This window comes from Ixodes scapularis, unplaced genomic scaffold, assembly GCF_016920785.2.
Source record: "Ixodes scapularis isolate PalLabHiFi unplaced genomic scaffold, ASM1692078v2 PGA_scaffold2__306_contigs__length_199485367, whole genome shotgun sequence".
NCBI classification, from domain to species: Eukaryota; Metazoa; Arthropoda; class Arachnida; order Ixodida; family Ixodidae; genus Ixodes; species Ixodes scapularis.
Window position 1 is genome coordinate 69,889,480 of NW_024609857.1, and position 25,927 is coordinate 69,915,406.

Genomic DNA, 25,927 nt, shown 5'->3' on the forward strand with positions numbered 1-25,927 from the left:
CCCAAGCAATCGTTGTCCGACGGCGTCTGCTTTTCCCTTTTCACGGCACATATCCAGATTCTCGGACGAACCGACCGCGTGAAAACTGACCTTGAAACCTTTCTCGACACTTTTGGTACGGCCCCAGTCGCGGCGTTTTGACGAGAAGGCAGGTTTTTGTCTGGTTCCTTTCAAAACAACGCAGGAATACACGTCTGGCATGGGGACTTCTGCCCACAGCCCCAGACCGGAAGTGCGACCGACGCGCCACCACCACGCCGTGACGTCACAGAGATGAGTTCGTGTATAGCTCAACTCCCAAATCGGGCATTGTACCAAACGGTCCAAGAAGACGGAAAGGAAGGACTCCCCTCTTTCTCGGACCCTCGTTTGTGCAACTGGAAACAGCCGTTCTCCCCCTAGAAGATTATTTCACAATACTGCCAGCCCTGTTAAGGGCCAAAGCAGGAGTGGATAATACAAAAACAAAGGATGTACACTGCGTTCTGTACATTAGCCCGTCGCTCAGAACAAAAGTTGCTCCCGTTCCGCCGTAAGCTGACAGTGTTGTGGAAGCTACGTGCTCCTTGGGCCAGCCACACGCTCGTCCCCCCACGGGTACTTCGAACGGCTCGGTTGTAACGCGCTGACGCTATTAGGGAGTTGTAGTAGATCGTTTTTCTCCTCCGCTACGGTATTCCCGAAGAAAACGCCGCAGCTGCGCATGCGCGCCACCAGCTTTCTCTGCATAGTTCAAGGTCTTGTGGCGGATTACGGAGCGCTATCCGGGTGCTTAGCGGGCTGCGGAAACGGTCTACAAACACGGGAAATCTTTTCTTTCTGTTTTTATTTGCGCCGGATATCCCACGACGCATCGCGCTCTCCGTTCGCTTCTCTTCGAGCGCTTGTTCGAGTGCACCGTTTCGAACGAAAAATATAGCCAGTCGTTCAAAATCCAAACGTGCGATTATCATTTACGGTTATTATCCGCCATGCTTGACTCATTTCCGAACGAAATTTGAATATTTCAAAGTAGTTGAAAGTAAGGTAAATTCAAGGGATAGTGCCAAGAAAATGTTAATTATCATGCACAATAAAAAACAACCACAGAGGTTTGAAGACTGATAGGTATAAATTTAAGGGGGAAAACATTATAGCAGGTGCAGCTCTAAAGAAAAAAATAATATTATAGTAATGCTATATCTAGTAAGGCTGTTAAATAAAAACACACATAAAAAGTGCGTGTAAAAAACATAATTAAAAAATCGAGACGACCTTTTTTTAAAAAAAATGGTCACGGGTCATTATGCCGAAAATCGGCCTCAGGCAACTCGTTTCACTGACTAATTCTTTTGGTAAAAATTAAATATCTATTACAACCTGCTCGACATGATTTTGTTTTATCTTCCTCGAACGATCCATACGACTTGGGATACAGGTTGGTGATTTGAAGTACTTACATTTGTCAATCGCAACACTAAGATGTCATGCGCAAGTGACAACCATAGGTTTAAAGATTGACAGATGAAAACATGGAAAGTGTTAAATAAAATGCGAAAGAGGTGAAGTTGAAAGATTGGTGGATAAAGATAAGGAAGGTGTAAATATCGCAGGCGATAAAATAGAGTATAAAATATTGGTAAAGACAACGAACATGTTAAATGTCATGCACAGGGTAGAAAGCATACATAATAAAAGTTTTGTGAATAAGCCCAAGGAATTTGTTGAATATTACACGCAAGGGATAAAGCAGCAATTGAAGAATTGTAAGATAAAGCCCAAGAAAGTGTTTAATATCACGCGCGATAAATAAAGCAGAGGCAAGACGATTCTTAGATCAAGCCAAAAAAAGTGGTTATTGTCACACTCAAGAAATAAAACAGTGGCTGAAAGATTGGAACATAAATCAAAGGAAAGTTTAAAATCACTCGCAAGGGAGAAAGCAGACGCTGAAAGATCGGTAAATGAAGTCAAGGGAAGTGGTTGGTATCACATTAAAAAATAGCTCTAGATGAGCAAAGAAAAACTATTTAGCTGCTTTTGAAACGTCTTCTGTTCTTCTTTCTTCGACTTCAAAGTTTCCCATTTTTTCCCCTCACTACAGACTCAAGTTTTAACCATCATGATTAACTATCACCAGATCGCCTGCGCAATCGATTTCTTTCCATAATTATTGAGGTTGTGAGGGACGTGGGCTTGTTGGATCAAGCTATCACACTGTGAAATTAAAATTCCTAGCCTTCATCGACCCAACCAGTCCTTGGTCTGTACACGTGCCTAACTCGAACAAAAACGCAATTGTATTTTTTCTTTTCCTTTGAAACAAGAGTCGATCCAGTTCACTCTATTTTCCCCCTGTACCAGAAGAACAGGTTTTTCTTATTTTTTTTTCTATATTTAATTGAGACCTCGATTTTTATTTTTTTTTATTTCCCTCTTGTTCTCCTTTCATCACGCCTTTTCCGTTAAAGTTTTAACGTTCGCCACAAATAGCCCATTTTCTTGCAGCTTGACTCGACTTAGGAGCATCAAGAGGCAGACTTCGGACATGTAAGGAAGCAACATCATCGGTGGGAAAAAAAGAAAGAAAATGTAAGTACCTTACATACTTGTTAAGACAAAATGTTTCGTAACAAACCACTTCCGATCTTTTCACTGCAACGGACTAATTCCTCACAATGTACGCACTCGATCCACTCGTTTTTTTCTTTGTGGGGCGTTCCCGAGAAAGGAGAACCGTGTTTCTCGGCTTGCGTAAATTATTCATCGCCATGAGCTCAAACTCCCTGAGAATGGGACGCGAGCGTTTGGGGGTAGAAGGCCAAAGTTTGAGAACACGACGTTAGCTCTTCCAGCATAAGCGTGGGGTGAAAGGGCGCTTCAAATGAGACCTTCCGAATGCGCGCTCAGTACAGTTTGACTCACTTTTGCTAGCAGATGTGTCGTCCTATTATTTTTTCTGGTATCACTTCAAGCGTCAATAGACATGCATTCCACAAGGGGTCGGGAAACTGAGGGAAATGAGGAGACTGGAACGCGTAGGGACTTCAGAACGCCGAGCTCTGGTCGGAATGATTAGTGGGTAGACCTAAAGCTAGCAGCCTTTGTCTTCACTGCACTCGTCGATCGTCGCGTACAAACGCGGAATGCCGGCATCTAGCGTGTGGCTTTTGCATTCGAACGTTTTCTATGAGTGCAGGGAGACAGCGGTAGCCTTTGTCTCCACTGCACTCGTCGATCGTCGCGTACAAACGCGGAATGCCGGCATCTAGCGTGTGGCCTTTGCATTCGAACGTTTTCTATGAGTGCAGGGAGACAGCGGTAGCCTTTGTCTCCACTGCACTCGTCGATCGTCGCGTACAAACGCGGAATGCCGGCATCTAGCGTGTGGCTTTTGCATTCGAACGTTTTCTATGAGTGCAGGGAGACAGCGGTAGCCTTTGTCTCCACTGCACTCGTCGATCGTCGCGTACAAACGCGGAATGCCGGCATCTAGCGTGTGGCTTTTGCATTCGAACGTTTTCTATGAGTGCAGGGAGACAGCGGTAGCCTTTGTCTCCACTGCACTCGTCGATCGTCGCGTACAAACGCGGAATGCCGGCATCTAGCGTGTGGCTTTTGCATTCGAACGTTTTCTATGAGTGCAGGGAGACAGTGGTAGCCTTTGTCTCCACTGCACTCGTCGATCGTCGCGTACAAACGCGGAATGCCGGCATCTAGCGTGTGGTTTTTGCATTCGAACGTTTTCTATGAGTGCAGGGAGACAGCGGTAGCCTTTGTCTCCACTGCACTCGTCGTTCGTCGCGTACAAACGCGGAATGCCGGCATCTAGCGTGTGGCTTTTGCATTCGAACGTTTTCTATGAGTGCAGGGAGACAGCGGTAGCCTTTGTCTCCACTGCACTCGTCGATCGTCGCGTACAAACGCGGAATGCCGGCATCTAGCGTGTGGCTTTTGCATTCGAACGTTTTCTATGAGTGCAGGGAGACAGCGGTAGCCTTTGTCTCCACTGCACTCGTCGATCGTCGCGTACAAACGCGGAATGCCGGCATCTAGCGTGTGGCTTTTGCATTCGAACGTTTTCTATGAGTGCAGGGAGACAGCGGTAGCCTTTGTCTCCACTGCACTCGTCGATCGTCGCGTACAAACGCGGAATGCCGGCATCTAGCGTGTGGCTTTTGCATTCGAACGTTTTCTATGAGTGCAGGGAGACAGCGGTAGCCTTTGTCTCCACTGCACTCGTCGACCGTGGCGTACAAACGCGGAATGCCGGCATCTAGCGTGTGGCTTTTGCATTCGAACGTTTTCTATGAGTGCAGGGAGACAGCGGTAGCCTTTGTCTCCACTGCACTCGTCGATCGTCGCGTACAAACGCGGAATGCCGGCATCTAGCGTGTGGCTTTTGCATTCGAACGTTTTCTATGAGTGCAGGGAGACAGCGGTAGCCTTTGTCTCCACTGCACTCGTCGTTCGTCGCGTACAAACGCGGAATGCCGGCATCTAGCGTGTGGCTTTTGCATTCGAACGTTTTCTATGAGTGCAGGGAGACAGCGGTAGCCTTTGTCTCCACTGCACTCGTCGATCGTCGCGTACAAACGCGGAATGCCGGCATCTAGCGTGTGGCTTTTGCATTCGAACGTTTTCTATGAGTGCAGGGAGACAGCGGTAGCCTTTGTCTCCACTGCACTCGTCGATCGTCGCGTACAAACGCGGAATGCCGGCATCTAGCGTGTGGCTTTTGCATTCGAACGTTTTCTATGAGTGCAGGGAGACAGCGGTAGCCTTTGTCTTCACTGCACTCGTCGATCGTCGCGTACAAACGCGGAATGGCGGCATCTAGCGTGTGGCTTTTGCATTCGAACGTTTTCTATGAGTGCAGGGAGACAGCGGTAGCCTTTGTCTCCACTGCACTCGTCGTTCGTCGCGTACAAACGCGGAATGCCGGCATCTAGCGGGTGGCTTTTGCATTCGAACGTTTTCTATGAGTGCAGGGAGACAGCGGTAGCCTTTGTCTTCACTGCACTCGTCGATCGTCGCGTACAAACGCGGAATGCCGGCATCTAGCGTGTGGCTTTTGCATTCGAACGTTTTCTATGAGTGCAGGGAGACAGCGGTAGCCTTTGTCTTCACTGCACTCGTCGATCGTCGCGTACAAACGCGGAATGCCGGCATCTAGCGTGTGGCTTTTGCATTCGAACGTTTTCTATGAGTGCAGGGAGACAGCGGTAGCCTTTGTCTCCACTGCACTCGTCGATCGTCGCGTACAAACGCGGAATGCCGGCATCTAGCGTGTGGCTTTTGCATTCGAACGTTTTCTATGAGTGCAGGGAGGCAGCGGTAGCCTGTCTTCACTGCACTCGTCGATCGTCGCGTACAAACGCGGAATGCCGGCATCTAGCGTGTGGCTTTTGCATTCGAACGTTTTCTATGAGTGCAAGGAGACAGCGGTAGCCTTTGTCTCCACTGCACTCGTCGTTCGTCGCGTACAAACGCGGAATGCCGGCATCTAGCGTGTGGCTTTTGCATTCGAACGTTTTCTATGAGTGCAGGGAGACAGCGGTAGCCTTTGTCTCCACTGCACTCGTCGATCGTCGCGTACAAACGCGGAATGCCGGCATCTAGCGTGTGGCTTTTGCATTCGAACGTTTTCTATGAGTGCAGGGAGACAGCGGTAGCCTTTGTCTCCACTGCACTCGTCGTTCGTCGCGTACAAACGCGGAATGCCGGCATCTAGCGTGTGGCTTTTGCATTCGAACTTTTCAATGAGTGCAGGGAGACAGCGGTAGCCTTTGTCTTCACTGCACTCGTCGATCGTCGCGTACAAACGCGGAATGCCGGCATCTAGCGTGTGGCTTTTGCATTCGAACGTTTTCTATGAGTGCAGGGAGACAGCGGTAGCCTTTGTCTTCACTGCACTCGTCGTTCGTCGCGTACAAACGCGGAATGCCGGCATCTAGCGTGTGGCTTTTGCATTCGAACGTTTTCTATGAGGGCAGGGAGACAGCGGTAGCCTTTGTCTTCACTGCACTCGTCGATCGTCGCGTACAAACGCGGAATGCCGGCATCTAGCGTGTGGCTTTTGCATTCGAACGTTTTCTATGAGTGCAGGGAGACAGCGGTAGCCTTTGTCTTCACTGCACTCGTCGTTCGTTGCGTACAAACGCGGAATGCCGGCATGTAGCGTGTGGCTTTTGCATTCGAACGTTTTCTATGAGTGCAGGGAGACAGCGATAGCCTTTGTCTCCACTGCACTCGTCGATCGTCGCGTACAAACGCGGAATGCCGGCATCTAGCGTGTGGCTTTTGCATTCGAACGTTTTCTATGAGTGCAGGGAGACAGCGGTAGCCTTTGTCTTCACTGCACTCGTCGATCGTCGCGTACAAACGCGGAATGCCGGCATCTAGCGTGTGGCTTTTGCATTCGAACGTTTTCTATGAGTGCAGGGAGACAGCGGTAGCCTTTGTCTCCACTGCACTCGTCGTTCGTCGCGTACAAACGCGGAATGCCGGCATCTAGCATGTGGCTTTTGCATTCGAACGTTTTCTATGAGAGCAGGGAGACAGCGGTAGCCTTTGTCTTCACTGCACTCGTCGATCGTCACGTTCAAACGCGGAATGCCGGCATCTAGCGTGTGGCTTTTGCATTCGAACGTTTTCTATGAGTGCAGGGAGACAGCGGTAGCCTTTGTCTCCACTGCACTCGTCGATCGTCGCGTACAAACGCGGAATGCCGGCATCTAGCGTGTGGCTTTTGCATTCGAACGTTTTCTATGAGTGCAGGGAGACAGCGGTAGCCTTTGTCTTCACTGCACTCGTCGATCGTCGCGTACAAACGCGGAATGCTGGCATCTATCGTGTGGCTTTTGCATTCGAACGTTTTCTATCAGTGCAGGGAGACAGCGGTAGCCTTTGTCTCCACTGCACTCGTCGATCGTCGCGTACAAACGCGGAATGCTGGCATCTATCGTGTGGCTTTTGCATTCGAACGTTTTCTGTGAGTGCAGGGAGACAGCGGTAGCCTTTGTCTTCACTGCACTCGTCGATCGTCGCGTACAAACGCGGAATGCCGGCATCTAGCGTGTGGCTTTTGCATTCGAACGTTTTCTATGAGTGCAGGGAGACAGCGGTAGCCTTTGTCTTCACTGCACTCGTCGATCGTCGCGTACAAACGCGGAATGCCGGCATCTAGCGTGTGGCTTTTGCATTCGAACGTTTTCTATGAGTGCAGGGAGACAGCGGTAGCCTTTGTCTTCACTGCACTCGTCGATCGTCGCGTACAAACGCGGAATGCTGGCATCTATCGTGTGGCTTTTGCATCCGAACGTTTTCTATCAGTGCAGGGAGACAGCGGTAGCCTTTGTCTTCACTGCACTCGTCGATCGTCGCGTACAAACGCGGAATGCTGGCATCAATCGTGTGGCTTTTGCATTCGAACGTTTTCTATCAGTGCAGGGAGACAGCGGTAGCCTTTGTCTCCACTGCACTCGTCGATCGTCGCGTACAAACGCGGAATGCTGGCATCTATCGTGTGGCTTTTGCATTCGAACGTTTTCTATGAGTGCAGGGAGACAGCGGTAGCCTTTGTCTTCACTGCACTCGTCGATCGTCGCGTACAAACGCGGAATGCCGGCATCTAGCGTGTGGCTTTTGCATTCGAACGTTTTCTATCAGTGCAGGGAGACAGCGGTAGCCTTTGTCTTCACTGCACTCGTCGATCGTCACGTACAAACGCGGAATGCCGGCATCTAGCGTGTGACTTTTGCATTCGAACGTTTTCTATGAGTGCAGGGAGACAGCGGTAGCCTTTGTCTCCACTGCACTCGTCGATCGTCGCGTACAAACGCGGAATGCCGGCATCTAGCGTGTGGCTTTTGCATTCGAACGTTTTCTATGAGTGCAGGGAGACAGCGGTAGCCTTTGTCTTCACTGCACTCGTCGATCGTCGCGTACAAACGCGGAATGCTGGCATCTATCGTGTGGCTTTTGCATTCGAACGTTTTCTATCAGTGCAGGGAGACAGCGGTAGCCTTTGTCTCCACTGCACTCGTCGATCGTCGCGTACAAACGCGGAATGCTGGCATCTAGCGTGTGGCTTTTGCATTCGAACGTTTTCTGTGAGTGCAGGGAGACAGCGGTAGCCTTTGTCTTCACTGCACTCGTCGATCGTCGCGTACAAACGCGGAATGCTGGCATCTAGCGTGTGGCTTTTGCATTCGAACTTTTTCTGTGAGTGCAGGGAGACAGCGGTAGCCTTTGTCTCCACTGCACTCGTCGATCGTCGCGTACAAACGCGGAATGCCGGCATCTAGCGTGTAGCTTTTGCATTCGAACGTTTTCTATGAGTGCAGGGAGACAGCGGTAGCCTTTGTCTCCACTGCACTCGTCGATCCTGGCGTACAAACGCGGAATGCTGGCATCTAGCGTGTGGCTTTTGCATTCGAACGTTTTCTATGAGTGCAGGGAGACAGCGGTAGCCTTTGTCTCCACTGCACTCGTCGATCGTCGCGTACAAACGCGGAATGCCGGCATCTAGCGTGTAGCTTTTGCATTCGAACGTTTTCTATGAGTGCAGGGAGACAGCGGTAGCCTTTGTCTCCACTGCACTAGTCGAACGCGTCAAGGGCTCTCCAAAGAGGACTCTTCAAGAAAATGTAAAGCGACACTGCTCCGCCATACGAAATGCGGCTCTCCGCTTCCGACCGTTTTTTTTTTTTTTCTCTCTCTTAATAAAAAAAAAAGTTTTTTTTTTTATTTTTTCTTGTTAAAATTCTTTTTTTTTTTTTTTTTACTGGGGTTTAGGGTATGTTTATCACGTGGGTACGGATATCACGCTCCCGGTTGGCAGTTGGCGATCAGTCAGTCGCTCAAGGCTTCCGCTGCATTTTCCGATTTCGAAAACGGGAAAGGGAAGGGCGCGGCAAAACAAATGGAAAGGCAACATAGACGTCATTGGCAGCTGGCGTGTAACGTCAAGCCTGAAAAGCACCACCCTAGCAAAAAAACAAACTTATATGTATACGAAATTGCTTTTTTCAATAAACGCATATGACCAAATATAAGTGCATACAATAGCCATATAAGAACCATATACGATTATATAAGAAGTTATAAGAAACTGATAAGAAGTCTCTTTAAAGGGACACTGATAGGGTGTTTATGCTGGCCGAGGTTTTTAGTAGTATATGACATATGAGAAACCAACTGCCCAGAACACAATTTGCGACTCGAAATTCGGGTTCTTTCCGCCCGAAAACCGCCGATCAAGAACTGGCCGGTTCGAGTCTCGCTCACTCTCTTTTCCGTGGTCATGGGCCGTTTTCTAAGGTATCGATGCGACCACCAAATTTAATCAAGTCGTTGGTCACTGAAGGCACACACTCAATATTAAAAATAGAAAAAAATATGAAGCCCATTTTTTTGTGGCTTCTAAAAAGCTGCAAATACGTTGATTGAAAAAGAAAGTTCCACAGACAACCGGAAGCATTCTGTGAGTGCGTCGTTTCGCGTATCGTAGGACTCGCGGGGACGGCGATGGCAGCGGACGACGGGCGTGGGACCTCTATTTCAGAACTGTCGTTCGCGGCACCGGCGAATTCTGTCTCCCTTTTAAAGAGAAATTTGGGACTGATTAAAACAATTGGTATTCATCCCGTACGACACGCCCGACCACCAAGCCGATTTGCATGAAAACGTCGCCGAGCCGTCGCTCCCATCTCGTGGCTAAACACATCGCTCGCGCAAACGTGAAGCACCACGTGTCTACTTCGAGTTGAATATGAACGCGTACAATTTCTTTACTTGGTGCGAATGTCGCCAATGCGTGGTGCTTCCCGATTTCGGCCCGGGAGCGCTTTTGCTGGAAGAAAATCGGCAGCAAACTTTCCAACTTTTTAGTCTACCGACCGGCTGAAATATTACTAAGGAAAGAGATTCGCCAAAAAAGAGATGCTCGATTAGCTCAGTGGGAAAGACGTCCGCTTCACACGCGGTAGGACCGGTTTCAAGTCCCCACGAAACTTTTTTTTTTTTTTTTCAAACATTTTTCTATGTCTACTTTTTTTTTTTTTTTTTTACAATTATCACTGAAGAAAAAAACATATTGTGGACGACACGTCGCTGAATTAAATGGTAGGGGATTTCCTTTTTGACACCTGCGAACTCAATGTAATCACTTTCCACAAAATGCAAGTGGCATATAAATCAGGTAGCGTCCGCTTTCCGAGGTGACCGTAAATGTTCTACAGGAATTGCAGCCAGCCATTGGTCCCGATCCCGTTGGTCTTTCGGAAACTCTGCAGCACAATGCCACTTTTTTTCGGACGCAGGACATGTGAGCCAGCTCTTCACGCAACATCTTGGGCAGACATCTTTTCAAAGCCGATCATGGAAATTCACCACGGGCACTCACTACAGTAGTGTATTCTGATACACGATTGAGCCGGAAGTAAACAAAATCTGGTCACGTACACGGAAGTAAACAAATTCCGCGCACGTACTCGGCACGTGCCTTGGTTTCATCCTGTATCATCCTCCCACATGACCATGACGTCACATTCCCACACCCCATTCCCATGCCAACGCCCCGTTCCGACGCCCTCTCCCAGGAGGGCGGGGCCAAATCCAATCCAACCAATCACAGCGCAGTAGGGCTGGGCCCTTTCCCTCTCTCCCATCCCATTGACCAATCGGAGCTCATCGAGGTCCCGCCCTCTAGTGACGTACGTGACACGTGCCTCGTACGTAATACCAGGAGTTAACAACACCTGGTGTTACGCACGTGCCTCCTGGTATTACGCATGTGCCTCCTGGTATTACGCAGATGCCTCCTGGTATTACGCACGTGCCTCCTGGTATTGCGCACGTGCACGGGATGTTAACCACGTGATTTTCCCTGGGTTCGAGTTGTGTCCGACAGAGGGCGTTCACGTGATGTCATCAGGGTTGGTGTTGCATCCGACAGAGGGCGCCGCGCTGCGGTCACATGACGGTAACGTGGGATGTCATCAGCACGGCTCCCATCACGTGATTCTAACCACGTGATCTCACACAGGGTTCGAGTTGCGTCCGACAGAGGGCGCTCACGTGATGTCACACGGGGTTCGTGTTTCATCCGATAGAGGGCGCTGCGCCGCGGTCACATGATGGTCACGTTACATTATTCGAATCGCTGCGCGGTAAATGCCCCTTTCATTCCATAAAAAAGGCTCCGCGACCGACTGGGACTCGACCGCTCTACCTTCAGCTCAGAAGTCCAACACTCTACCCCCTGAGCTACGAGCACACTTTTTTTTTTTTTCTTTATTGCAGAGGCAAAACATAAACAGTCAAAACGTTAAAAAAGAGCACATTAAAAACCTCTCATCTTAAGAAGAGGTTCACAAATGCCTAGCCAATCGGGTTTCGGCTCACGGTTTGAAAAACACACTTTCTACTCGCCTAATGAGGCTGAAAAAGTAATACCTTACTTCTGTAGCATTGGGGTCGGCGAGGCGGACCGCCATGCGCGACCTCCATATGCTACACAACCCAAGCAACATAATCAAATCAAAAGGAACACCATTGTCATTAGTTCCGTTCAAGAAGCGGATGCCGGATGGGCTAATGCACAACTGCTTCTTCAGAGTGCGTTGGAGGACGTCCCAAAAAAAAAACTGCATCCCAGCAAAAAATAAAAACGTGTTCAATGGTTTCTGGTTGTTTACATACAAGGCAGTCAACCGACCATGGCACATAGATTCCTTTTTCCCTGAGCCATGCCTTAACGGGTAGAGTGTTGGTGTGCAGTTTAAAAAAGGAAGATTTAACTGAAGGAGGGACACACATTCCCTTGACCCGCTTTAACACATCGTGGCCACCGGGACAAATGACAGCTCTATAAAGTGGTGTCGGGAACAGGCTCATCACCAAGTCGCGTGCTAGCGTTTTCTTGCTCACAACAGACAGGTAGTCTAAAGAAAAACGGGCAGATAAAAAATAAACTGTGTCAACAACCTCTTTCTGGTATCCAACAAGCCCATTTTGCTCCCCAACATGCGACGAGACAATGAATGACGGCAGGTGAGGGGACAAATTGGTCTGGATGAACGTGCGTATGAATGGGTGCTCTTGATCTCGTAGGAAAATAAACCGAGAAACGAGTTGCTTAACGAACAAGTGAGATAGTCCGAGACCCCCGTTACATACCCTATGGAAGAGGTTGTCCCGTCTCATACGCTCCCAGCTCGTTCCCCAAATGAATACGGCAAAAATGCGGTGAAATTTCTGCACATTGATGCGCGCACAATGTATGACTTGCAAAACATACCAAAGCTTTGAGATTAGAAAAACATTACAAACCGTCGCTTTGGCAAAGATGGACAGATCACGCTGCCTCCAGCGGGAGGCGCGCCTGCCCAAGTCGGTGGCGACTTCCGACCAATAGTTTTTGTTCACTCTGTAACATTGTAGGGGCACTCCGAGGTATGTGCAGGGCACGCAATCCCAACACACCCCTTCAAAAACTGAAGACGTTGTGGCCCACGCACCGTGCCAAAACCCGCGGCATTTACTCCAGCTTATTGCTGCACCCGTCGCCTCGCAGAAAGATTTTGCCAATAAAACAGCGGCGCTAACACTTCGCTTGTCGCAGCAAAATACTGCAATGTCGTCCGCATAGCTCATGCCTTTGATCTCAGCATTTTCCAGCTGGAATCCCTGACATTGCTTACTATTAATAACACTTAAACAAAACAACTCTAAGTACACATTAAACAGTAAAGGTGACATAGGACATCCCTGTCGCACGGACGTTCTCACGTGGATCGGCTCTGTCAGTTCCTTATTGACAATAAGCCTCGTGGTGCAGCCTTTATATGCCATTTTTGCCCCTTCCAAAATAACTTCGCCCGCATTTATGCGGTGTAAAACATCAAAAAGAACATCATCGTGCTGAGCTACGAGCACACTGCTACCTAGAGGGCTTAACTCTTCGTAGTTGTCCGTGTGTGCAATTCAGATCACGTGATTTCCCGCGCGCTACTCGAATTTTGTAATGCGGTTAAAACAACAGGATGCGTCGTTACCGCAGGTCATGTGTCCATGGTCGTGTGACGTTGATCGTTTTGGTTCGTCACCACGGCTCCTATCATGTGATGTTAACCACGTGATTTTCCCCGGGTTCGAGTTGTGTCCGACAGAGGGCGCTCACGTGATGTCATCAGGGTTGGTGTTGCATCCGACAGAGGGCGCTGCGCTGCGGTCACATGACGGTCACGTGGGATGTCATCAGCACGGATCCCATCACATGATTCTAACCACGTGATCTCACACAGGGTTCGAGTTGCGTCCGACAGAGGGCGCTCACGTGATGTTACACAGGGTTCGTGTTTCATCCGATAGAGGGCACGTTAAGTGAAGATCCCATCTCATATTCTCGATTTCGCGCGTGCACAGTTTAAATCCGGGCTTTAGGCGTATGAGTTGACATCTCGGTTCATAGATGGCGCACGTCTTTTTTGCTAAACGTCTTTGTTGTTAGGGCATGAGCGACATCTTGCAGCGTGGGTCTGACCTTGCGCCATCTGTTGCTAAAAAGTTAAATTGTGCGTGCTCCTAAGGTGTGTCCATCCGTATCTTCGCGCGTGCGCAATGCGTCTGACTTGCCGAATCCGTTTGTAGATGGCGCGCACCTGAATCCCTTGGCTGGCGTGAACTTTTACCATTATCACGCGATATCTCTCGATAATGTTAGCGGCAGCTTTGTAGATGTCGACAACTCTCGCGCTCACGTCATCTCTCGCTAATTTTAGCTGTCTGCTGTACCGAGCAACGTGAGAAATGAACCGGAGCATGGTCGCATCCATACGGACCAAAGACGAGACAGATATGGTGTTTCACTTTTTTTATTTCCATTCGCTCTAAAAAAAGAAAAAAAAAAAAAAAAACACACGCACACATATAAATACAAATGTGGCTTTTAAATTTACTCTACGCGACAAAGAAACCACTGGAAACACTTTGCACAAAAATATGCAACACAAGCAATAACGCGAAAAAAAAAAAAAGTTGTCGAATAGCAATGCAAAAAATATTTACAAGGTCAGGACGTGGATGAGGAGGCTGATCGCTCGCTTCCTAAAACGCTCTTATGGCCAAAAGGAAGCGTCGTAATCCTATCGCTGCAAATGTATCGCTTGTTGTCGAACGGATTCAGAGCAATCTTTTCGACCGCGATGCTTTTGTTCTCGTTAAGTTTTCGAGCAATCAAATGCTGCATCACTCTGTGCAAAGTTTCCGTCTCTAGAGCATGCTTGTACAGTTCGTAGGTCAACTTGCGAGACTCGGATTTCTTTACTCCCTTGGCTCTTACGCAACACGTGCTGCTGCTTGTTTTGAAGCTGTATAGCTTTGGTTTCAAGCAACAAAAAGCCACCAAGTGAGTAGTCGGATATTCGTTTTTTAACACGCCGAGCTTCATTTTGTTTTCGGTTGAAAAGAGTTTGTGACTCTCTGGATATCCAGATGTATCCAAGCATGCGTCTCGGAGTTGCAGGAGTTTGTCGTCTACGTCTGATCCCTGAAGGTGTAGGAAGAAGGAATCCGTGTCGCAGTAAAAAGCCCTCGCTGAGGGGATCGCACGACGAAGTTGATTATAAAAGAAGTCGTACATTACTATTTTTGATATCTCAAGAATCGAGAACCCCGCGTAGAGTGGTTGCTTGAGTTTGATCACTTTCGGAGCGAACTGGAAAATTACGACCTGCGAGCTAAGTGCTCGAAACTGTGTCAGGTTCGGTTTCTGAAGCATTTTTCAGTATGTCGTCCTCTTTAACACATAGTTTAATGTGTCCATGTTTACGTGCATTCTCGATCGTCTTGCCATATATGCTGTTCATGAACAGTTTGGAAAGATTCTTCTGGAAGGAGTTGGTTGCTTGCTGTCTCAGCTGGTGGTTAAAATCAATAAACGCCTTCAAGAACGCTCGCTGTGAGAATTTTAGGACTCGGTGAATTTTGGTGACTTCTAGTCCTAACTGGATGTACAGTTTCGAAATCCGGTAGTGCAAAACGTATTTTGTTTTGTCGTGAAGTGTGAGCAACAGCTTCGTAGTGGATTCCTCTTTGGGCATTTCAAACTTGTCAATCAGACTTTTTTGATAGTCGGATAACCAATCGTAGGGAACGCTTTGCTTCACCGGGGACAAGGGAAAGTCAGAATGAGTATCATGTAAGTCAGGAGGATACCTGAGGTCTACCTCCAGAATGTAGCCCGTCGGAGCGTCATCTGGAACGTCATCAATTTTCAGGCAGGCAATCTCGTCTTTCGTCATCCACTCAAAGTCCGACACTGGCAGGGCTTCTCTCATTGTCGCCGCATACAGACCGTTGACGTCCAAGTCCAAAATCTGAGACGGTTCGTGCTGCGGGTTAAACGTATCCGTTCCCGGAACATTTGCGACAGCATGGCGGGTCGTGCATTGGGTAATCCCTCCGCGAATACCCTGTTCTATCATGAGATAGGTGTCAGGATCGTCAATTAGCTGCAGTCTTACTTTCGACTGTTTCAGCGCACACGACAGGATCCCGTCCATTTTGGATTGACCGCGGAGAGGGCGGCGCCGACGGCTCGAGGTGAGATGACAGGTCTGCAGAATAATCACGTTAGTACACAGGCGGACCTGCGAGGCCTTTTTCTCACATTACCTCAGTCTTCCGCGGAGAGACAGCAGTGAAGCAGAGACAAGCGCGGATGAACCCTCGACATTTATATTAAGCGGATTGCGAAATGACGACTCGCCGTGAATCAACACGTGCGTCATTATATATGAAAAGAAAAGAAAAAACACGAGACTGAAACACAAAAGCGAACGAGCGACGCGTCAACACAACGTATTTAATTTGTATATAAAAAAAATCACATTCCGAGCTCTCGAGTCACGTGCAAACATGTCTAGACTAGTTCCTGTAAGGTTGTATCGCGCGGTCAGCTCCGAGCTTGGGGAGCATCCGCTTTTTCTTTTTATCGGTTATCCTTCGTTGAGTGAACATTGTGATTTGGGTATACGTTCGCCGCATGGCTATAAACCGCACTGTTGCGACGCGTGTGAGCATTTATCGTACACGTCTTCGAGCCTGGACAAATTTCGTTTCCAAACGCCGACGTCAATCACGATGATTGGATCCTCTAAATCGGGCAAAAGTACGTACATTCGCAAATTGTTGAGATTTAGAAGAGATATGAATAACTTGTGACAATAATGTGTACACTAATTTCGCGGAGAAGTTGAAACTTGAGCCCAGAATTGACAGTCGAGCACTCGTTCTTGGGTGCTACAGGGTGTGACAAAGGAAATTTTCTTGACTCTGAACACTGTAAGACATAAAACACACCGGAAAACCGGTGAGCAATAAAATCATGTACGCAACAAATCCACTGGGCGCCATATTTGAGGGCGATGTTTAGAGCGCATGCTCAGAACGAGCTCACATCAACAGCCTGCTAAGACCGGCAATCTTGACAGTGTCGAATGCAAATGAACCGTGCAAGCTCCTTATCAGCTCGCGCTCAGTAGTCGCGCACACAGCTATGGCCGCCAGTGAACACACCTTATATACCCTTTACGAAATTCAGCCAGGCCACTTCGGCAGCTAGTCTCATCTTGTTTGTACATGCTAATGGTGGCCTTTGATATTTGAGAACGGGCGCCTGAGAAATCCAGAAGTTAGTTCAATTTATTGTTGTTCGTCTTATAAGTCTTATAAGCTTCTAGCGCTATGCTTCTGAGGGTGTCATAAAATTCCTTGGAGTTCTCAGCTTTTGCATGCCCCAGGCGGCTGATAACAATCAAATGTAAAGAATTCTATCGAGAGTTTTACTCAACAAAGCGCCTCGAAGCAACACCACCTAGATAAGCAGAAGGCCTCCGCAACGTAGTCAGATCAATCGAGGCTTGAGATTGGGCACGAGTGCTGCGTCAGTGTTCGACCGGAGCACGTGTTCAATCAGCGTGTCGAAGATCCGACTAGGGCCCAATATCCGACTTAGCGCGATTCGACTGTGATGACGTTTTACGAAGGGAGGCGAGGCGATGGGGAGGCTTTCATTATTCTAAGTGGTGTTGCTTAAGGAGAGTGGTAGTTTCTTCACACCATTCAAAATTGAAACAAATAGAGAAAAAGGTGTGCAGCAAAGAGCACCGTTGAATACCGCTTAGAACTGATCCCTGGCGTTAATGACCTGTGAAACGCCGGTTCGTTTTTCACCACACTCAATCAAAGTCGTAGAAAGAAAAGTAAAGAAAAACGAGCCGCGTTCACCCCCTGAACTCGCAGCCAGAGCAAGTGACCACGTGATATGGAGACAATTATATGCCGCCAATGTTTATCATAGCGACGCGCTGGGGTTGGCAAGGCACAGGACACTGTACCTACATGACCCCCTCTTTGTACTGCAGACCTTAACAAAAGTTCTTTTTTTTTTTCGGAAGTTCAGGTGGTCTATTATTCTTGTATATTTCAAAAGTTGAAGGCCTTGTGGGCGCGCCCATCCTACGGTTACATTGTAAGCTTAAGGATGCTCCCGGTTTGGACATAATCACTGTGACCTCTCGAGGTTATTGGGGAAGGTACAAAACTGATATAGAGGTCCCTAAGATCGTGTTACCGAAGATTAAGATATGTCAAATTGAAAGGCTTGAGCCATGCTTCCTTACTTCGCAATATACAAAATGTCAATTCTGCCATTTATTTCATCCATGACAAAAAACATCAACCTCAAAATTTAGGCTACGTCTTGCAGTGAGAGCTCGTTGCTGTCCTAAAAACAAAATTTTGCATTCTAGATTATATTTTGTTTTATACAATGCAGCCAAACATGCACAACAAGGTGCTTTTGATACGTAACACTGAATTGCAGCGTATGTGTTCCTGCCCCGCAAAAATGGGCTATTCTATTTGTACTTCAAAGTACTTTTCTATTTTTCAAACGAGTTTTTGATACCTATCGAGATTTATTTTGATGTGTGTCTTTCGGTGTCAGTATTTTCACTGTTTTTGTCATGTTTGCCACAATTTATATTTCACAAGATTTTCAGGTTATTTCTCTCTAACCCTGGAATAATCTGCAGATAAATTAAAGCAAGCAAGTGAAAAAAATTTGCATTGAACTACCTGTCGGGCCGCCAAGATGGCCTTTGTTAAAGTTCTGTTCCCGACTATAGTCGCAAACAAAGAACTAGAATTCCATCCCTTGAAGTCGAAAGTTGACTGATATTAAAAAGCCTGAATTCTTTAATAAATTTAAGTAAAATTACAGACAAATGTAGAAAAAATCAAAGACATCTACAATGCCCTGTAACGATGAATCAGAGCGCAGCTCTTAAGAAGGAGGAGGGGACGGTACGGAGAGGGTAGGTATGCCCCTCTTCTTCATCCGCACCCTCCTCTCCAGCTCCCCTCCCATTTAGCGGGAAATTCTTCCGAGCGAGGAAATTTTTCCGCCAAATTTAGGGGGAATTTTTTCCGCTAAGTTTAGCAGGGAATTGTTACACTAAATTTAGCAGGGTATTTTTTGGCTAAATTTAGTGGGGAATTTTTCCCGCAAAATTGTGCGGGAAAATGTTTCCGCTTAATTTAGCGGGTACATTTTTTTCGTGAAATTTAGCGGGTGAAAATTGTCCGCGTAAATTAGCGAGAAAATTTTTTTGCTAAGTTTAGAGGGAAAATCTACCCATAATGTAACCCGCGGTGACGTCACGAGTGACGTCAGTCGTGACCCTCTTGACGTCGCACGTGATGTCATTTAGGAAAACGCCCCTTAATGCAACGCCCGGTTACGCCGACGGCGACGCCGACGTCGACGCCGTCGAAGACAGAAACAGGCGCCTAAGAGCTGCACTCTAAAAGAAAAAGAAAACGTCGTTTCTACTGCCATTCCGTTAAAAACGAACCGAGTTCACGGTCCAGTTCAATCGGTACAAGGTGGAACAGCGGCGTTCCCTCGTTCCTGTGTTCCTGAGTCCCTCCGTTCCTTGGAACGCGCTTCCGTACAACCATAGCCTCCTCTATCCTCACAAAGCCTGACAGTTCGACGATGGAGCCATAGAGTGCCCGGTCGCAGATTTGGAGCTCGAGGATCTGGTAGTACAGAGCATCAGAGAGCCATATCTCAGAAACCTTGGACGTCAGTGCACAGCTTCTGCAGCGGCGAGGACACGAAACACACTTGTTCGCTCGGGACAAATGTGTTTAGGCGTCTCACCGCAGCGGGGTGCCCGTCACGTGGCTCTCCTCTCCTCCGTTGTCTGCCGCTCCATCTTTTCCATTTTGGCGGCCGCTTCTCGTAGCGATCTGCCAGGCTTTGTCTGTATATAGGAGGCTATGGTACAACACTGGCTGGAGCTGCCAACAAACGTGCAAAGCCATTCTTCAACATGTGCGTCCCACAGGCTCGCACAAAAACGAGTCCATTGAGACGGCACTTTCGTCGAAATTCTCGGGGGAAATTGATTTTAAAACCCACTATTATTGGAAAAAGGAAGCTGCGTTATATTTTGGGTGTATCTTATACAGACCGCAAAAAAAAAACGTAATTTTCTAGATATTAAAGACTTCCAGTAGAATACATTTGCAAGTATCGTTTACTCTATCCCAGTAGCTCTCATTGGCAGCATTTCAAGTTTTTTTATCTGTTTTACTTTTGAACTTGGAAAGCATGAAAGTAATGTAAACAACATCCGTGCAGACACAGGGTTTCTCCCTCGGTCTCGCACGATCAACAACTTCCAATCGTTACATTATAATGTACTTTAAATAAATGTTTCCCGAACAACATATCCCGGGTGTTCATTTTTAATTCGAACAGATTTATTTTAAAAAATTCGTAAAAGGTGCACTGATACGGTTTGTGCAGGTGAGTTATAAGGCCAGGGGGACATATTATAGGGGCTAATCGTAACGATCAGTTGGCTAATTCACTAAAATTCGATAATTAACTTTTTAATTAATGAAAACAGACATATGGTTCTAATTATAAACTTGCTCAGCGTTATTGAAAAGCACTAAACAAGTCATTTTCAGAAAGACTTTGAGGGCGTGAGAAGCGTAGTAGTGCACTAAAGTTACCACTCGTAAAGCAGGTACAAAGCTAGCGGTTGCGGTAAGGCGCCCGCGCGATTTTTCCGTCTCTTATCTAGCCCCAGCCTTGTACCTGCTCCACGAGTCGTAACTTTAAGTGCACTACTACGCTTCTCACGCACTCAAAGTCTTTCTGAAAATTACTGATTTAGTGGTTTTCGGTGACGCTGTGCAAGTTTCTAATTGGAACCATATGTCTACTTTCATTAATTGAAAAGTTACGTAACGAATTTTAATTAATCAGCCAACTGATCGTTACGACTAGCCCCCTATAATATGTCCCCCTGGCCTTATAACTCACCTGCACAAACCGTATCAGTGCATCTTTTACGGATTTTTTTAAATAAATCTGTTCGAATTAAAAATGAACACCCGGGATATGTATATATATGTTGCTCGTGAAACATATATTTAAAGTACATTCTAATGTAACGATTGGCAGTTGTAGATCGTGCGAGACCGAGGGAGTAACCCTGTGTCTGCACGGATGTTGTTTACATTACTTTCATGCTTTTCCAAATTCATATATATATATATATATACTCAAAATTGTCAAAAAGGACGTGTTAACGTTTCTTCATTGATTTTTGTTCTAAAATATCAGTGTGCTGTATATTTATTTTCCTCTCCGTAGGAGTTTCCTTTTGACATTTTAAGAAAATGTTTTTCGTTTGTGTCTGCTATGAGATCTCCTGCCAGTGTAAAAGGGAACGCAGACCCAGCAAGCTATTTCTAACAGCTTTTTGTGTAAAAAAACCCTACAGCGCTCCTGAAAAAAATAAAATACAATAAAGCCTTGATTTGTTTTGCTTTTATCTCATTTGATTGACGAATAAGCCCTAAGGAATCTGATTCCTCGACTGTTTTTTTTTTCATATATGTTTTATTACATTTGCAGTTGAACCTACATCGCAACTATCTGCCTGATCATGAGCACGTCCGGACCGGTTCCAGACACCCAAAATGTCGACGGTAACGACATCTGTGTCTACTTCGATCCATTACTCTACCGTGCGGTGGACGACTTTGAACCGCAAGAGGACGACGTGATTCAGGTGATTCATTTCGAAATCAAATATTTTATTTGCACCCGCATCTCCACCAACTCGTTGACAAACACTCCCGCGTTTGCCCTACACCAGGTGTCGGCACCGCGCAAGCGCAGAAACCAGACGCGCGTGAGGAGACGCGTCTGCGCATGCGCGATATCGACAGCAGCGCCACCTCAATGGCGCGGCGTCGGAGAGTTGAGTAGATTCGTAAAGATGCCAGAGCCACGGACAAAAAAAAAAATTCAATTCTCGTTGGTTTCACGAGGTTCGGGCCCGGAGTGCTCTGCAGATGGTGACGGAGACGCAGAAAACCATCCAATTTTCACGCGTAAAGAAGAAAACATTAGCTAGACGGTTTATACAAAGTAATAAATATTAAATCGTACGTGCAGTAATTTACGGTCAAAACTATAATTTTGAAAGTAATATATGTAGTAAATATTGAGAAACGTAGGTAGGTTAACTTGATAATGGAGGGATTACAAACTGGTAATTTCTACAATTGGGAGACACCTATACTTAATTTCAGCTTCCGACCGAGCGCAGCCGAAGGCTGAGGGACGGTTTGCAACTTCGAGAAGAGCATTCCTACGCACCACAAAGTAGTCCGCAAAACTACTTTTTTTTTAAGAACTGTTTTGTGCGTAAACATTACAAAATATTCCAGATGTGTAGTGCTGAGAATCATTTGCAACTAAAAGAATTAAATATCTGACGTATATGTTTTTATTAATATATGTGAATGCATCTGGTTTGGTGAAAACACGACCATCCACTAGCAACACGGCTGCAGCGCTCGTTTTTTCTGTGTGATTTCATTTCCATAATGGACGAATCATATGCTTCGCTGCTTGCTGCTTTCCTCACCGAGTCACCTCAAAACGTTTTCTCGAAAAGGCAAGTTTGGGCGCCAGGAGCGAGAGGTCGTGATGAATGTCTGCGTTCAAATTCGGCAGGAGACTCCGGCCGCGTCGTACCGCGAATGCGTTGTAAACAAGAAAAGCGTCCGGGCCGCTACAATTCATTGATACGCGGCGAAATAAGGGTACCCCTTTACCTGCCGATCAGATTGAACGCCGAGAAGCTGGTGGAAAGGACTGCCCCTTGAGCCCCGGTATATATGCAGACAATACAAGAAAACATCAACGGCCGGGTCATCGGTCACCTTGCAATGTGTATTTACATCTCGAAACTATGCCGAAACGCCGAACAGGTGGAAAGCTCGGACACAGACGCCAGCGGCCAGCTTACGTACTTACATCCCCTGTGACTAAATTTCAGAATGTGAAAGGGCACTTTTTAGACCTGTAGCAGACGATACTGTTGATACACCCGTAGCAGACGAAATACTCGGCAAGCGCGGGCGGCGCGGACGACCCGCGGCGCAGCGGAGGGATACAAAAGTGCAGGCGAGAACGCGTGACCTACTGCTGGCGTGTGATTGGCTCCGGCCACACGTAGCTTTGGCTGCGCTCGGACGGAAGCTGAAACCAAGTATAGCTTCCATTCGTCTCAGCAGCGTGCGCGGATAGTGTTTATCGTTCGGCCTAAATTTAATGTACGCTTTAAAAATCTAATCTCTTAAGGGGAGGAAAAACAATATGACGCAGTCCGGGAGGGGGTGGGGGGGCGCTCATTTATCCAATCGATATAGGAGGTTGATAATTTTGCATTTCGAAAATCATAATTTTTGGGGTCGTAAGTACTAAAAGTTCGCGATAGATTGAGTTACTTTCTTCACTAATAGTATTTTATTAGAATTTGATATCGTCGCAGTAGCCCACACAAGCTGACAATAATTTACTTGATATTTATATATTGCGTGATATATTTGTAATTTAATATGTTCGGGGACCGTGGCATTTTATGTTTGATAGTGCGTTCAAATATTGATGTGTGCGCTGCTGCGGCGGCGCGCGGGAGCAGCGCCGGTCTGTGGGGTGTCGTTCCTTGGAACTATCCGGTGCGCCGGATGCGTCGCAGCCATTTTAAGGGCCGTTCCTGGGAGGAATTTCTCTGCCTTTTTTTTTTTTTTTTTTTTTGCGGTTACGAACAACGTCGGCTCCGCTCCATGGGGCAGTTGATGCGTTCGGATTAAAGCTCTCTCGGCTGCTAAATTACAGTCAGTGAGAAGGCGAGCTGGTGGAAGTTTATCACGATGACTTAATCCGACACTGGCGCAGGAGTAGTAAAAATGTTTTACAATGAATATCATTTCCGCTTAACATGGGAATGAGTGGAGATATCCGAACACGTCGGCCATTTGACGTACCCCAGCTGGTGTACGTGGGCATACTCTTTACTAAACATGCACAGTCCTGGACGATATGAAACAGCCTTGGGGGTATCTAACGGAAAACTGCCGAGGCTATTGTGAGAACGAGGACATATCCTTGGCTGTTCACTTCTGGAGGTTACCGACCACTTGCTCGGCAAACCAGTGCCGAGATAGTAATGTCGGTAAGCGAAAAAAAAAAAAACCTTATCGATATTTATTTTCTTAACTTATGACGCGCCCAAGACTGAATGCTCTACCTGCCGGCGGTAGTTTAAGCCTCGCTTGATTTTGCATTTTGTCGCGGAATGTCTCTACATTCGGTGCTAAAATCAACATCAACCCAGCGACAGGTATTCATGAAAGGGAATACAGGCAATAATCGAACAGCCGCTGAAGCCTCGTTAATAGCGGAGCTTCCTTTTGGTGATAGCGCTTCGGGCCTGCTAAGCCACACACCCGTCTGGAAGTTTTCAAATATTTCACGACTTTACGTTTCTTCATTATTCTTTTATAAGAACAGCGAAACGCATTCCGCAGGTGACCTTTCCCCGATCAGGCACTCACTGGGCACAGCAAATCATCCAGCTCATTGTTCACGGAGGAAAATCAGCGAGCTCGTTCACCGAGTTCACCGAGAGAGCCCCGTTCCTGGAGATGCAGGGGCTCAAGACGACAGGCAAGCCTAGACTACTACGGTCGCACCTTCCAATCGGCAAAGTTCCATTCAGTCCGAGGGGAAAATACGTCTACGTCGCCAGAAATCCGTGGGATTGCTGCGTGTCCTGTTACCACCTGGTCCACGAAGCACCAGCATTCAACTTCTCAACCGGTACTTTCGAAGAGTTCGTGGACGTGTTTCTAGGGGGACAGTTCGGTTTTGGCAACTACTTTGAACACGTTCTCTCGGGTTACAAGCACAAAGACAAGCCAAACGTATTCTTCCTGACGTACGAGGAACTTCAGAAGAACAAGCCTGACGCTGTTTTGAGATTGGCTTACTTCCTAGGAAAAGGCTATGGAAGAATGCTGGAAGAAAATGAAAATGTCTTTAAGGAGGTACTCGACAAGAGTACTGTGAGCTTTATGAAAGGTTTTATGCGGCCCTCTCCCGAAGAGCTCAACCTGGCTCTTGGTAAGACTCCCGCACAATTTGAACGACTGAAAGAGGTTGTCACAATTAAGGCGGATGGGGCCAAAGTGAACATTCTTCGCAAAGGTGAAATGGGTCAGTGGAAAAATTATTTTACGCCAGAAACTTCACGGAAGATGCAAGCTACAATTGACGAGATGAACAAGAAGTACGGTATAATTGACCTATGGAAACAGACTCTGTAATCCGGTTTTTTTTCATAACTGGTTGGTACGTTCAGCAACACCCACCCCCCTTTTCCCCCAAATAAGCATATTAAAAAAAAATGTTGTGAGGGACACATTTATATTCTTTGCACCTGACTCCGTTATAACTCATATTAGGTTAATGCATATGCCTGCACTTAGATCGCTTTAGGCTTAAGATGACATCTGTTTGTTACTTCGGTACATGGTAAAATAAAATAGGGGAACCGTACGCACGGAGTAGTAGAGGGAATACACTAACACACTGTGACACTGGGTCTTGACTTTGTTGTTTCATTTTTTGTCTTTTTATTCCCTTTTTCGACTACAAAAAACGACAGTTTACTGTCACCGCTCTGGCTGAGTATTTCTTCTACATTTCTTTATGTCGTTTTCCGCTTTTTTAATGTTCCTTGTAACCTATACCTAGCCGCTTATCTGGAAAGATGGCGGCAGGTTTTAGGCGGCTAAACAGCGTACCACGTAAAGCACTGTGAATGTGGTAATTGCCATCACCTTGAACTTTACAACACCTATGAAGGAACCTCGGATACAGTAAACCACCATTATACAACCATGAACTGTGGGATCTTGCAACAAATCGCACAGGTACGCGTTGTCAAGATGTATTTATCTCTATGGATTCACTGTAGGGTTGACCCGCAAAGTTTCCGACATCCTTTGCCAAGCAGTGTTGCACGGGGCACGTATACACACATATGGCATTAGTGAAATTGCCGCAGCATTGCACACATTAGTTTGCTTACAACAGAGCTCTTGTGATCGCTTAAGGCGAGTAGTAGTAGAATACGTTTGTTCAAGAGAAACAAAAACCAAGATACCTTCACCAGGGTCATTGTACCTTAAGATGAGAGAACACACTGACACACTGGCGCCGTCTATAGGGAGGTCCTGGAACAGCGTGTCACTAGGGAGGTCCTAGAACAGCGTGTCTGCGGTATTCGAGAGATCAGATGCATACCTACTATCCATGAAAAATGAGGGTTTATGACATTTCAACGGTTTTTATAGCTATTAGGAAAAAACGACGCACAGAAAAATAGCAAATATGCAGACACTGCAAGCTTTCCACGTCAACCCGATAGATAGCGCCAGTGCATTCTCTCGTCGTAAGAGATTTAGAGAGGTTTGAAAGGGGCACTAAAGAAGA

General features: G+C 46.9%; 1 protein-coding gene and 1 pseudogene across 2 annotated transcripts; one reads left to right on the forward strand and one right to left on the reverse strand.

The window, feature by feature from the left end:
* The first annotated feature begins 2,425 nt into the window (after positions 1-2,425).
* On the forward strand, positions 2,426-24,857 carry LOC120844201 (sulfotransferase ssu-1-like). 2 transcript variants are annotated; one of them, XM_040215852.1, is made up of 4 exons: positions 2,426-2,571; positions 15,525-15,588; positions 20,990-21,146; positions 23,959-24,857. In XM_040215852.1, the coding sequence occupies exons 3-4, from the start codon at positions 21,021-21,023 to the stop codon at positions 24,754-24,756; spliced, it is 924 nt and encodes a 307-aa protein (XP_040071786.1). In that variant the 5' UTR covers positions 2,426-2,571; positions 15,525-15,588; positions 20,990-21,020; the 3' UTR covers positions 24,757-24,857. The 2 variants fall into 2 exon arrangements, with proteins under 2 accessions (XP_040071786.1, XP_040071783.1); XM_040215849.1 differs by lacking the exon at positions 15,525-15,588 and having other exon boundaries at positions 2,488-2,571.
* On the reverse strand, positions 14,057-15,515 carry LOC120844338 (annotated as a pseudogene).
* Positions 24,858-25,927: the final 1,070 nt, after the last annotated feature.

Excerpts from the sequence above, each read along its gene's own strand:
- LOC120844201 (XM_040215852.1), top strand. The coding sequence starts at position 21,021 with ATGAGCACGTCCGGACCGGTTCCAGACACCCAAAATGTCGACGGTAAC. Across the intron at positions 21,147-23,958 it reads AAGAGGACGACGTGATTCAG|GTGACCTTTCCCCGATCAGG; the intron begins GTGATTCATTTC and ends CGCATTCCGCAG.